The sequence below is a fragment of the Lontra canadensis genome, unplaced genomic scaffold, assembly GCF_010015895.1.
Source record: "Lontra canadensis isolate GAN:19392208 unplaced genomic scaffold, GSC_riverotter_1.0 scaffold84, whole genome shotgun sequence".
In the NCBI taxonomy this organism is placed as follows: domain Eukaryota; kingdom Metazoa; phylum Chordata; class Mammalia; order Carnivora; family Mustelidae; genus Lontra; species Lontra canadensis.
Genome location: NW_022631078.1, coordinates 7029296 through 7042911, shown reverse-complemented (window position 1 = coordinate 7042911; position 13616 = coordinate 7029296). Strand labels below are relative to the sequence as shown.

Here is a 13616-nt window from a genome sequence, read left to right as displayed (position 1 = left end):
GATGCATACTCCCCACTGAGCAAGGAGCCTCCATTCAAGGACCCTGGGATCATGACCTGAGAGGAAGTCAGACGCTTAACCGATTGAGCCACCCAGGTGCCCCTAATTTTTTCCTTTAAAAAGATTCCCTTGGGCGCCTGGGTGGCTCAGTGGGTTAAGCCGCTGCCTTCGGCTCAGGTCATGATCTCAGGGTCCTGGGATTGAGTCCCGCAGCATCGGGCTCTCTGCTCAGCAGGGAGCCTGCTTCCCCCCGCCCCCGCCCTTCCTCTCTCTCTGCCTGCCTCTCTGCCTACTTGTGATCTCTCTCTGTCAAATAAATAAATAAAAATCTTTAGGAAAAATAAAAAAAATTAAAAAAAAAATAAAAAGATTCCCTTGAAGCGTGTGATCTCTGTGCAGCTCCGGTTTTTCTCTCCCCCTTGATGTCAGGCCATCAGCAGCTTTCACCCACCACATGCAAACCAAACCTTAACCCCTTCCCTCCACCTTGAATGTCCTGTGCCCAGGCCCGGCACATCCTTCCTCCCCATCTCTGCCTTTTGGTTACCTCTAAAGGCCCATTGCCCTTGTTCCTGGCATTAGAGCCCCCTTGTGTGACCCTCTGTGGGTCCCCTCACATTATGACCCCCGTACGTGCAGGTGCTTATGCCCTAGACCATGTGCTCTGGGGACAGAGACTGCACTTCACCAAGTCCTCTGTAGCTCTGGGCCTGGGGCCAGGTGGGCACAACTAGGTCCTCGGTATACACACATATGGATGGATGGCTAACGGACACTTCTCTTCCTCTCCTCCATCCACGTCCAGCTGCCTGTGGAGGTCATAGTCACAGCCAGCTTCACGGTGACAACTTTGTACAGTTCTAGGGGCTGCACTAACCCCTTCCTTTTGGACAGGGACCATATGAGTGGTTTGTACTGTGTAGACCACACCGAATTCTGTGTGTCTGCTCTACATGGATCAGACCTGCAGAACCTTGAGGAGCCTTATCGTAACGAGTTTTAAACTTCGGCTTATGGCTGGGGCCAGGAGGCCAGAGGAATGAACCAGTTGAGCGGTGCCCTGTCCAGCAGGTCCTCTCTGTTGGCCCTCTCTCCCGGCCACTTGCCACCATCCTGGGGAAGGAGCCAGCCCTTCTAACTGCTGGCAGTCCTGAGAGGGGGTCTTGCTTGCACATCTCTGCTGGGAGATGTGTAGCCCAGCGCAGGGGTCCTGGGGTTTCTGTAATGTTCCATGGAGCCTGTCCACCATGAGGCAGGCCCAACCAGTCATGGAGTCTTGCACGTCTGTGATCTCCTTTCCCCTTCCCAGCATCCGAGGGTGTGCTGCAAAACAATAAATAGAAATACTGCTTCTCCCAGTAATACACACGAGCTCGTGGAGTTACCACTGTGAGCACTACTGGCTGTTTCTGTCGATGTGCAAACAGGTCTGGAAGGTGAAGTGACTTGCCCAAGTTCCCACACCTACCAGCAGGTGGTGGGGCTGGGGCTCAGGCTGAGGGCCCCCTGGCCGGGGCTTTTCCAGCAACATCCTGTGGACTCTGATGCCTGGATTGGGGGCAGGGCTGCTCTGTCTGGATAGCTGGGATTGCTCTGGGATAGCTGCACCTCTAAAATCAGGTGTCTGGGGAAATGCTCACTGCCAGCACCTTCCCAAAGTTGTGAGGAGGCCCTGGATGAGGGAGCCCCCTTGTGGACTCTGGAACCAGGTCCTGAGGGAATCGTCCCTCCTAAGAAGCCCAGTGGGCACGTGCCACGAGGTGGGGAGTGGTGTCAGGAGCTCCTGTGGACAGCCACACCTGTCACAGAACACATTCCTGTATCCCTGCTTGTCTGGTTCGTACCGTGAGTCCACGGTCAAGGCAGTACAGGCATTCTTGGTACCGTGTCACAGACATGGATACTGGGGCACGAGGAAGCCCTTGCAAGCCCCAGTCAGACAGTCCCGGACTGTGGAAGCTGGTCAGGAGCCCGGCTCCCTGTCTCTCTTCCGGCCACACTTGAGAGGCCCTGTCCTGGAGGGGTGCCTGGGAATGGCCCAGGGAATAGCTTTGCTGACCCCTTTGGTCCCTACCTCCGTTTTCTGATGAGGGCTTTTAGGCTGAAGATCTTTGGGTCTTTTTCAGATCATTCTGGAAAACTATGCATACCCTGGGGTTCTTCTGATTGGCACTGATTCTCACACCCCCAATGGCGGTGGCCTGGGGGGCATCTGCATTGGAGTCGGGGGTGCCGATGCAGTGGACGTCATGGCCGGGATCCCCTGGGAGCTGAAGTGCCCCAAGGTAAGGAGTAGGGAAGGGCTCTTTTGGGGGTGGCTGCAGAGCGGTGGTTGGTGGGGAGGCGTGGGGCTGCTGAGACCAGGTGGGGTGAGGGAATAGTTCAGACTTAGATCTCTTTTCGAGAGGCAGGGTAAATAAGCAGGAGTGGGAACCCAGCAGGCAGATCCTTTGGCTTCCTGGTTGGAGTATGACACATGGCGCCTGTAACTGCTGTCTCACTCTGCCTGTTCAGGTGATTGGTGTGAAGCTGACGGGCTCGCTCTCCGGTTGGACGTCCCCCAAAGACGTGATCCTAAAGGTGGCGGGTATCCTCACGGTGAAAGGTGGCACAGGCGCCATTGTGGAGTACCATGGGCCTGGTGTCGACTCCATCTCCTGCACCGGTGAGGGGGCGGCCATGGGACACGGTCGTCAGCCTGTGCTGGGCCTGATGGGGCCTAGAGTTGAGCCATGGAAGCAGGGAATGGCCTTCCCCTGAGAATCCATCATGTCTGGGGGACGTGGATGGACACCTAGGGGTGGGGAGGATATTATCTAGTCAGGGTCACTCAGTAAACTTCACCTGCCATGGCCCTGGGCTTCCTTGGGTGATCCAGAAAGGGAATCCCAGAGGTGGTGGTGGGAATGGCGAGTCAGAGCCAGGGCTTCATTCATGAAGCAGCCCCCTTCCCACATCTTCCCAGGACCCTCATTCATTTCCCTGGAATTAGACTTAGCACCTACTAGACTACAAGATTAGTAAGTAGGAGCCAGTATCTTCTACCCATCACTCCAGGTGACCTGGCTTCAATGCCTGCGTGCTCTGGGATGTAGGAAGACTTGGAAAAAGCCTTCCAGGTGGTCCAGTCCAGACTTCTCAGCTTCACAGCAGCCCCACGGGGCTTGTACCCCTCCAGAGATGGGGGCTCAGTCTTATAGGGAGCCCTTACTACATTGGGCAGCGCACTTTGGAAACGGATAGCAATTCTATCCCCATGCCCCACCAACCCCAGGAGACTAGTATCCTGATACAGTCAGGACATCTGTAGGCCTCCCCGGTTCTGTGTGAGGCTCTGTGGTCCAGACAGTGGACGTCCTTCCAGTCTTGTTGCTGGAAAACCTGAGACCCAGAAACATTTCCACATAGTGCCGCAGTGTGGCTGAAAGGAGGGCAGGCCTGGACACCAGGCAGGTAGGCTAGACCTGAATGCCAGTGCCAGCACCCGACCTCGGACCTCTCTGAGCCAGCTTGCTCACCTGCAGAATGGCCACAGTAACAGCTGGGCCATCTGGCCAGGTCAGCCTTTGGTACACAGTGACTGTCCCGTCTGCCGAGCAGGACCGCCAGGCCCAGATGTGGAACCCGACTGGGAGGGGCTGAATCTTGGGTTCTCTTTGCTGGCCCTTGTATTAACCCTGGGCAGCGAGGGACGAGTCTGCCGGCTGCCACTAGATGGCTGTGTGAACAAGGGAACGAGTGACACCAGCTCCCCGGGTGAAGATGTGTGTGCCCACCCAGCAGGTGTGTAGGACCGGTGTCCAGCTGCTCCGCCCCCCTCACGGGCTCTGTTTCTCTCCAGGCATGGCAACAATTTGCAACATGGGCGCAGAAATCGGGGCCACCACGTCAGTGTTCCCGTACAACCACAGGATGAAGAAGTACCTGAGCAAGACAGGCCGGGAGGGTGAGCCAGCCGGGCCGGGGCGTGGCGGGACAGTCGTGGTGCAGGGAGACCCTTGAGCTAAACCTTTCCCTTTGGGGCCGGAGTCTTTAATCTCGTGTTTCCAGACTGGCTTCAGAGGGGTGTGGAAAGTTACGTGTGTGTGTGTTACTGTTGCGGAGTAGGGTGTCTGCAGCTCCAGCAGCCTCTCGAAAGGCCTGTCATCTAAGTTTGTGATACCTTTGCCTTGGGATTGGAATGGAGTTCCACCTGAAAGGTTGGCCAGGCCCAGGGTCTTTTTGGTCTGGTCCCTGGTGCCCCCTATAGGAAGCTCTGGAAATGACATGGTTCTGGTTTTGTTTCTGATTCCTGCCCAGTAGGAGGAAAAACATTTGGAACCAGAATCACTTTGCCAGTCTCCCCCACAATTTCCTTGAAGTTCTAGCCTGGCTTCTTTGAAGCTCAGAGGAAGAAATTGGGCCCGTGGGAGGGGTCGTTGGAGCCATGAAGGGAGATGAACAAGGGTGGCTGCAGGGCGAGAGGCCAGGGATCGTGGGGAGAGCTTGTCCAGTTGCTTCCAGGCGCTGAACACATGGGAGTGCTGCCTGGCAGTCCCGTCCCTCTCTTTCCGATCAAGTACCTTCTCCAAAATTCAGTGCTTCTCATTTCCAGGAAGCATTCCTGGGCTCGGAACCTCGGTTGTTACTTCTGCCTGTTGCTGTGTGTCTTTTGTATCGTAACATAACTTCCAGCTCACTGATCGCTCCTCCATTAGATTCCGTGCTCCTTGAGGGCAGGGACTGTGTCCCGTGCTGTTTTCATCATTTCTTTGTTTGCTCAGTGCCATGGCCCGGTTTAACAGGTGCCAGGGAACTGGCTTAAGTGGGTGTGTGTGTGCGTGGATGGATGGATGGACGGTTGGACGGTTGGTTGGACGGTCTGATGACCAGGTTCTGTCCCGCATGCTTTAATCTCCCTCCCTTATTGGTTTCAGACATTGCCAAACTAGCTGATGAGTACAAGGATCACTTGGTACCTGACCCTGGCTGCCATTACGACCAACTGATTGAAATTAACCTCAGCGAGGTGAGGAAGGCAGTTGGCTCCAAGGAATTTCTGTGGGTGGCGAGTTCAGGCCCCATCTGGGGACTCCTAGGGGACCCTGCCTGCATACCCAGCAGGGTAGTTGGGCCTGTGGTTCCCCAGTGCCCCTGCAAACTGTTGCCCACTCAGGCTGCGGTCGGGTGGGAGAGGTGGCTGGGGCTGGTGATTCAGAAACGTGCTCAGTTTGCCTCCACCTCAGCATTAGCAGAATCCAAGATTCTGCCTTGGAGTTTGCTTTGTTGTCTCAGCTCAGAGGTCACAGCCCACGACTCCCAGGCTTGGGCAGTGTTTGGCACGCTGAGACCTGCAGACCAGAGTGAGCATCTGGAAGGCCGCAGGAAAGGAAGTGGCCAAGTAGACTGGTTGAGGGTTTAGGCCGGTCTTTATGAGTTCCAGTCAGAATTCCTGACCCTGCCAACTTAAGCCTGTAACCTTGAGCGAGTTCCTCAACCTCTTTTGGCCTCACTTTATCATGTGTAAAGTCTCAGCTGGCCAGGGACTTAAATTCACTAATTCATGTAGTAATAATTGGGCACATTGTACTGAGAGCTGCGTGCATTTTGCCAAGTTTTTTGCATTTATTGGTAAGTGTTATCATAGACAAAGCACCTGGCTTTAAGTCTGCTTTTGTGCTGAGATTGATTACGGAGCGCAGCGTAGGAGACGGACTCATGATGCTGATGTCCTCCATCTGTTCCACGCTCTTGCCATCTCCTACTCTGTGACCTTGAGCGACCTTGGGCAAGGCACGCCACCTCCTTCATCTGCACAGAGATAATATGCACCTGGCAGGGCTGGAAGGATCCGGAGCTGACACGTGTACAGAGCCCACCGCTCGGGTGTTCCTGGGTTTGAGCTAGAAGTTAGCCTCCCGGGTCCTCCATGAGGCCCTGGGGGAGAGGGAGCCACGCAGCCTCTGGAGAACAGTCTTAAGATTTCCACCCTCCACAAGTTGTTCTCTCCCCTTTCTGTTTCTTCAGCTGAAGCCTCACATCAATGGGCCCTTCACCCCTGACCTGGCTCACCCTGTAGCAGAAGTTGGCGCCGTGGCGGAGAAGGAAGGGTGGCCCCTGGACATCCGAGTGGGTGAGTCGCTCCCACCCTGCCAGCTTCGGAAGGCCGGGACCAGGGCCTGCCCGGGGCTGCAGACGCCTGCCTACACCAGGGGCCACTTCCTGAAGGTCCCAGGCGCTTTCTGAAAGAGTCTGTTTCTCCTTTAAGGCTTTTTAAAAAAAATTACTTTTTATGTAATAACAAAAAGAAGTATGTGCTCATTGTAGTGGATAGTCACAAACAAATGAATTTTAAAAACTCCTCATCTTAACCCCCCAGCCAGAAACCAGCTCAAGGAGCTCCTAGAGGGGTTCTTTCCACATATGTGTACATATCAACGTGTGTCTGCTTTTGTTTTACGAACATTTCACCAGCCCAACCCCGTTGGCCTGATTTCCGTTCACACACTTTACATGTACAGACACGCTGGCGTGTCATTGTGACTAGCCCCTGCTCTTGCCACTGGACAGTGTGACTACAGTGTGGACCACAAAGCCAGGTGGCTTTGGGTACCACAGAGCTGGGTGGCAAGTTACGTTACCCTCCTGTGTGCCCGTTCCCTTTCTGGAAAACAAGGGTGATACTGTGTTTCCTTGTCAGTGTGGGCGGGGGGGGGGGGCAGTTAACGCGGGCAAAGTGCTTTCCACAGTCTGTTGCAAAACAATGCCATGGGGTGTGTTCACACTCAGCAGTTGAAGCAAATGTGAAAAAAAATGGTGGTTTCATTAGAAGCAAAATTGCTAAACTGATGAGTCAGACTATCTTGAGGTCTCTCAATAATACATCATCCAGTCTTTGACTTTTTGAAGAACAATCCTAGACTTTGAAAAAAATTCTTTTTCTCCCTGATTATAAAGCAATTAAAAAAGGAAAGAATACTCAAAAGTATAAGAAACTTTTTAAAAAAGATGTTATTTATTTATTTATTTGAGAGAGGGGAGAGAGCATGAGGGGAGAGACTCAAAGGGAGAAGCCACTAAGTGGGGAGCCCAACACAGGACTCGATCCCAGGACTCAGGGATCATGATCTGAGCTGAAGGCAGTCACTTAACTGAGCCACGCAGGCGCCCCTAAAAGAAGAAACTTTTAACTATCTCCTAAAAGCCCTGATCCAGCTGTGGTCACGGGTGGTATTCTGGAGTGAGCCCTCTGACTCCCATCACTGGCCACATCGTCTTCCCCTTAACGGCTGTGCCGTGGAGCAGCCTGTCCTGTGTTGTTAGAGCTGGCCTGCTTCCAACTCGTCTCCATGAAGAACAGCCCCAGGCCTGGCATGGTTGGCGAACTCTTGACCAGGTCTGGATAGTTGAGGTCAGGTGGAGACCTCTGGTCCTGACCCCTGGCCCCACCACCCACAATGCACCAGGTCTGATCGGCAGCTGCACTAACTCCAGCTATGAGGACATGGGGCGCTCGGCAGCCGTGGCCAAGCAGGCGCTGGCCCATGGACTCAAGTGCAAGTCCCAGTTCACCATCACACCAGGCTCTGAGCAGATCCGTGCCACCATCGAGCGGGACGGCTATGTGAGTGCCCACGCACCCTCCCCACTGCTGCGCAACCTGGCTTGTCAGCTGGGACCGGCTGGGACGGGTACAGGTCCCCCCGCACAGCTGCCCCGGGGCTCCAGAACGGCTCTTTATCACTCAAACTCCTGACCCACCCTTGCCCATCCGCCATCAGCCTGCCTTTGACCGTGCCCGTCCTCCTCTCTCTGCAGGCACAAATCCTCAGGGAAGTGGGTGGCATCGTCCTGGCCAATGCCTGTGGCCCCTGCATTGGCCAGTGGGACAGGTGAGAGGCTCACTACTGATAGGACACCTGGGCCCGGAGCCCCAGGTATTGAGGGGGAGTGTTACTGGGTGGAGAGAAGAGACTCAGACCCAGGCCTCTAGCTTCGGGAGCTACTGCACATTAGAAGACTTTTCTAGGAAGGACTGGAAAGTTGGGCTGGAAGTAAAGAGAAGGAGCAGCCACCTGGCTGAAGCCAGACGCAGGCCGGGGCTCTGACGGAGCCATTTGAACGGAGGCAGTGGCCCCCAGTCAGGAAACTCGGGCCTTAGTCTGGGCTTTACCTGCCTTACGTGTGGTCCCAGCAAACCTCTGTGATCCCAGGCTCCCTCCTGTGTCTGCATGAGTCCCAGGGAGGAGGTGGCTGTTTCGGGGTCCTTCCATTGACCTGTTCTCTGTTATAAACCAGGTGCGGTGGGCTTGGTGACAAGGGCAGACAGTGCTTAATTTAACTGTCTCCTCTGGCCTGTCAGGAAGGACATCAAGAAGGGGGAGAAGAACACAATCGTCACCTCCTACAACAGGAACTTCACAGGCCGCAACGACGCGAACCCCGAGACCCATGCCTTTGTCACGTCCCCGGAGGTGAGCCTGCCCATCGGGGCCGTGACCTGGGACTGCCTCTGGGGCCCTGCCGCCCCTGGCTGGTGGGTGGGGGATATGGAGCCTGGGTCCAGGCGTCTGACCCTGTGGGGCTGCGGCGGGAGGGTTGGTATTGCAGAGCAAGGGGCTATGTGGGTGGAAACCAAGAGTCCCAGGCCTCAAGCGTCACAGTTACGGTCACGAGCCGGTGCTTGGAGTCACTGCCCGGGAGAAAGGCCAGCTCTGCCTCTACCCAGTCGTGTGGGCTTGCCGGTGTCACACTGCTCTGTGCCGAGGATCCTGTTAGGGTCCCAGGACGAGGATGGAAAGCGCTTGACCCTCTCCGCCGGGAAGGCGGCCTCTGTGAAGAGCGCTGCGCCAAGTGCTCGGGGGCTCAGCGGGCTTTCAGCCTCGACCATTGTCAGCGCACGGCCAGGATTTCTGGCCTTTTTATCTTTTATGTAGATGATTTTAAGTAATCTCTACACGCGATGCAGGGTTCAAGCTCCCAGCCCCGAGACGGAGTGACACGCTCTGCCGCTGAGCCGGCCGGGCAGTTTCTTGACTTGAAATGAGTGTTACACAAATACTTAACGTTTGCTAAAAATGACTGGAGAGGCGGCGCCTTCCTTCTGTCTTCAGCTGCCCGTTTCGGAAGATTTTGTTGCAGCAGCGTGTCTGTGAGGGGAGGAGACTGCCCCTGGGAGGGTACCGGGGCCCAGGCCTGTGGCCCAAGCCCCCAGAGACGTTCTTGTAGCTTTGGCCTCTGGGGAGGACTTACATGGGGAGGACTCAGGTGTACCTGCTCCGTGCTCCGTTTCCGTCTGGGCTCCTGCTGGGGGGGGGGGTGACAGGAGTGGTGTTGGCTACTAATCAGCAGTGGGCCACCTCCATTCCAGATTGTCACAGCGCTGGCCATCGCGGGCACCCTCAAGTTCAACCCAGAGACTGACTTCCTGACGGGCAAGGACGGCAAGAAATTCAAGCTGGAGGCCCCAGATGCGGACGAGCTTCCCCGGGCGGTGAGCAGGCGCCGCTGCCCTGTGCTCTCGGCCGCTGTGGGCCGGGCGCCTTGGGCCCCCGCCACTCACTCCGGGGCTAAGACCCTCCTTCCAGGCATGCCAGTGTCCGGTCCCTGCCCCTCCTGGGCACGCAGGACCACCCTGGTGGGAGTGAGAATGAGGCAGCTCCGTGCACCAGAGGGGAAGGCAGGGGACACGGGAGGCTGCCTTCTATAAGCACCTCTACGTGGGGACTGAGGACTCAGCCCCCAGCACGTCCTAATCTTCTGCAGGAGTTTGACCCTGGGCAGGACACCTACCAGCACCCTCCCAAGGACAGCAGCGGGCAGCGAGTAGACGTGAGCCCCACCAGCCAACGCCTGCAGCTTCTGGAGCCTTTTGACAAGTGGGACGGCAAAGACCTGGAGGACCTGCAGATCCTCATCAAGGTCAGCATCAGCGACGGGGGGGATGGGCAGGGAGAACAGCCCTGGCTCGCCCTGGCCCTGCCCTCAGCCGGAAGGGTGGAGAAACCACAAGTTCTCCCCTGGGCCCCAGAGGGGAAGGTCAGGCCAATGTCCCCTTCTCCACCCCCTGCTGGGCTGAGCTGGGTCTGGCTGGCGGTGTCTAGGGTGCTCCGTGGCCACTGGTGAAGGCCACCAGCAGCGGCCACAGTCAGTGGGTGCAGTGCGGGGAGGACCAGAAGGGCACCAGGTCTCCACACCTCTGGCTTACCACATGGTCTCCAGAAGCCACTGAGTCCTCTGCTCCCGCAGTCGGGCGTCAGTCGGCCTGGCCTGTGTTTGGGAGCCAGGCAGACGCAAGCCTCTGTGGTGTGCCCAGAGGCCTGGGACCCACGTCAGCCATGATGTCCTGCTATTGATGGAGGGCCTTCAAGCAGTGGCAGCCAGTGTTCCCACGTGATAGATAAAAGTGGTCACCAGCCAGGACACCTCCTCGGACTCCTCTGGGTCCAGCCTGAGGTCCATAGCCAGTCTTCCTGCCGGGGCAGCACTTGCCTGGGGGCCTGGGTCTGAAGACTGACGAGCAGACCCGCCTGTCCAGCCCCTGCCCCTGAGAGTGTCCTGTCCCGGACCACTCACTGAGCCCCCAGGGCCTTCGAGGGGTTGGGGACGGTCTTGCCTGAGCCCTCGTGGTCAAAGTGTGGCAAGGCCAGGGCGGCAGACTGTGTGTCTAAAGCCAGACCTACTGCCCTCGTCACCTTTCCTGGGTCGCAGTTGCTGGGCCCTCTGCCAGCCTCTAGAGGGCTTCTCCCTTGTTCTGCCTCCCTTGCGCCATGCCCTGATCTCCGTCCTCTTACAAATCCAAGGTCAAAGGGAAGTGTACCACTGACCACATCTCGGCCGCTGGCCCCTGGCTTAAGTTCCGCGGGCACCTGGACAACATCTCCAATAACCTGCTCATTGGCGCCATCAACATCGAAAATGGCAAGGCCAACTCCGTGCGCAATGCTGTCACCCAGGAGTTTGGACCTGTCCCTGACACTGCCCGCTACTACAAGGTGGGTCCAAGTCAGTGGTGGAAGGGGTGTTCTCCCCCCAGGAGCCGACACCGGTAGCTGTGCAGTTGAAGGGTCCCCTGGTCCTGTGGGGCTCATCCTGTGTCCCCCCCATCATATACTCCTGGGCTCTGCTCTCACCCTGTGGCCTTCCCCCCCACTCCTGCCTCTGTCCTGAGCACGTACCCAGGCCCCTTGCAGAGTCAGGGCCCACATCTGATCCCCTCCGTCCCCTCAGGGCCTCATTGGGGCCCAATTCACCTGATTTCCCAGGCAAGGAGGGGCCTCTCTAGCCCCTTGACCTGTGAACCTCAGGAAGCCCAGGGACAGCAGGCGGGGGCCAGCACCCCTCATAGTGGCCTTACTTGCCTGACAGAAACATGGCATTCGGTGGGTGGTGATCGGAGACGAGAACTACGGGGAGGGCTCGAGCCGGGAGCACGCGGCACTGGAACCTCGCCACCTCGGGGGCCGGGCCATCATCACCAAGAGCTTTGCCAGGATCCACGGTAAGGTGGAGCCCGGGTCCAGCCACGTCCGATTGCCCTCAGCAGCAGCCCGTGGTCATCTGACCCCCCCTGCAGCGGAGGCAGGCCTGGAGCCACACGCTTAGTTTCCACGCCATGTCCACGGCTCCCGTTTTCCACCACAGTCTCCATCCCTTCTGAGTTCGTTGAGTCTGGGGCCCACAACTTCCTGAAGTGGGAACTTGCTTCCAAGCAAGCAGCCGCTGACGTGAGCGTCTGCGGGGAAGCCAGCGGGTACCCCAGCCGGCACGCTGGGATAGGCTCTGGTGGAAGGTACCCCGTCTCCGGGGCTGTAGCCACCCCGGTCCTTTCAGTTCCGCTCCGTGGTCTCCAGATGGCAGGACCAGGTGCCTCTCTATCCCAGCGCCCTCGGTGGGGTTAGAAAAGGAAGCTCTTAAGCTGGTGAGGCTCCCCGAGCAGAGAAGCGGGGACTGGCGCTCTATGGACTCTGTGTGCCCTTTGCCTTCTAGAAACCAACTTGAAGAAGCAGGGCTTGCTGCCCCTCACCTTCGCCGACCCAGCCGACTACAACAAGATTCACCCCGTGGACAAGCTGACCATCCAGGGCCTGAAAGACTTTGCTCCTGGCAAGGTCAGGGGGCCGGGGAAGGAGGGCGGGTCGGGGACCACCACCTTGCTTCTCCTCCTCCACCGGTTTCTGGCCCCAATTGCTCCTCCTCCCATGAGGCTTTGTTTCAGCTGGAAGGGCCCTGAAATTCTCCAGGGATCCCCCTTGGAGGGAAGAAAGTACCTTCCCAGAGGCAGGGGTGGAGCCAGCTTAGGCCCCCCTCGTTAGCTCAGGCCAAGAGCCTGTGCAGAGCAGGACCCTCTTGGCCCTGGGAGTTACGCCATCCACGTCTCACTGTGGCCACCCAAGCCTGGGCCTGGCCTCTGGCCCCCGAGTTTCACCTTGAGTGTGCCCCACCTTGCAGACCCTGCAGCAGAGCCCAGGGCCGTGTTCCTAAGAGTCTCCACCTCCCCCCACTCTCTGCAGCCCCTGAAATGCATCATCAAGCACCCCAACGGGACCCAGGAGACCATCCTCCTGAACCACACCTTCAACGAGACCCAGATCGAGTGGTTCCGCGCCGGCAGCGCCCTGAACAGGATGAAGGAGCTGCAGCAGCATTAGGGCCCGGCCCCGCGCCAGCCCACCTGCTCCTCGGACCGGCTCCGGGATGCCCGTGCGGCCCGCGCCTCATCAGAGCCGGATCCGCCCCGATCCAGCCATGGCTTCCTGCCCCGAGATGGTGCGGTCAGGCCTCCTGGCCTCCCCGCCCTCAGCCCGCCGAGTGACCCATGGTTGGGGGTGGGTCTTAAAAGAATGTTCCAGCCCCCCTGCCTTCCCATTTTTAGTCTGATTCAGACCTTGAGCAGCTCCATTCAACTGTATTTATTTTTATGACAAGACTCCCATCTAAAGTGTTCTCCTGCCTCATTTCACTGGTGGCTCAAGGATTTTAAAGAAACTTTTGCTCTTGCAAGGAAAATAATCCAAACTCAGTGACTGTCCCTGTGTGTGAGTGGTGGTGTCCGTACTGTCGCCGACTCCGTGGCTCAGGGAAGAAGGGTCTTTGTAGCCGGCCGGCAGAGGCCCCCCCGCTAGCCACGCCTCAGTGGACCCGCCACTGCCGTGAAGGACACGTGAGACGGTAGCTTTCCCGTGTCTTCTCGGCCTCCCCTCCCTGTACCCCAGCATCCGCATAGCCCCCCCCTTGTGTGCCAGGAGGCTGGGCCCGAGATGGCACTTCCCCTGCCCCTGGGCACGGAGTTATCCCTCCAGACACCCTGAGGGGGGGCCCAGACCCCTTCTTACAGGCCACCTCACTCAAGGCCATGGCTGGGCAGGGATGGGCACCGTCCCCTGCCCTATGGCACCAGGCGGCGGCGGGCGTCGTTCTGCAGCTGCTCCCCACACCCACCCGGTGGAGACGCTCCACGGGCAGGACCTACACCTCCGCGCCCTGGTGCCTGTGCGAGCAGAGAAGGCCAGAGCAGGAGGCGGGCTCCGAGGGCCCTCCTCAGTGCGAGACTTGCCTGACAGAAACACCGTGTCCAGTGAGCGCCGTAAAGCCGGGCTGCGGGTTCTGCGGAATCGAGAGAAGAAGTGGGAGGTGGG

The 13616-nt window shown here is 57.8% G+C and overlaps 1 protein-coding gene across 1 annotated transcript in view; it reads left to right on the top strand.

Moving 5' to 3' along the window:
- The window catches only part of ACO2 (aconitase 2), a 52647-nt gene extending 39638 nt beyond the window's left edge, over nucleotides 1–13009 (top strand). Inside the window, exons 5-18 of the mRNA XM_032882893.1 lie at nucleotides 2127–2285; nucleotides 2515–2665; nucleotides 3842–3946; nucleotides 4917–5008; nucleotides 6007–6112; nucleotides 7446–7603; nucleotides 7798–7871; nucleotides 8342–8453; nucleotides 9350–9472; nucleotides 9745–9900; nucleotides 10782–10973; nucleotides 11347–11479; nucleotides 11968–12089; nucleotides 12492–13009. Of these exons, the coding sequence (XP_032738784.1) occupies nucleotides 2127–2285; nucleotides 2515–2665; nucleotides 3842–3946; nucleotides 4917–5008; nucleotides 6007–6112; nucleotides 7446–7603; nucleotides 7798–7871; nucleotides 8342–8453; nucleotides 9350–9472; nucleotides 9745–9900; nucleotides 10782–10973; nucleotides 11347–11479; nucleotides 11968–12089; nucleotides 12492–12629 (1821 nt within the window). The 3' untranslated portion in view covers nucleotides 12630–13009. The remainder of the gene's footprint in view (nucleotides 1–2126; nucleotides 2286–2514; nucleotides 2666–3841; nucleotides 3947–4916; nucleotides 5009–6006; nucleotides 6113–7445; nucleotides 7604–7797; nucleotides 7872–8341; nucleotides 8454–9349; nucleotides 9473–9744; nucleotides 9901–10781; nucleotides 10974–11346; nucleotides 11480–11967; nucleotides 12090–12491) is intronic.
- Nucleotides 13010–13616: the final 607 nt, after the last annotated feature.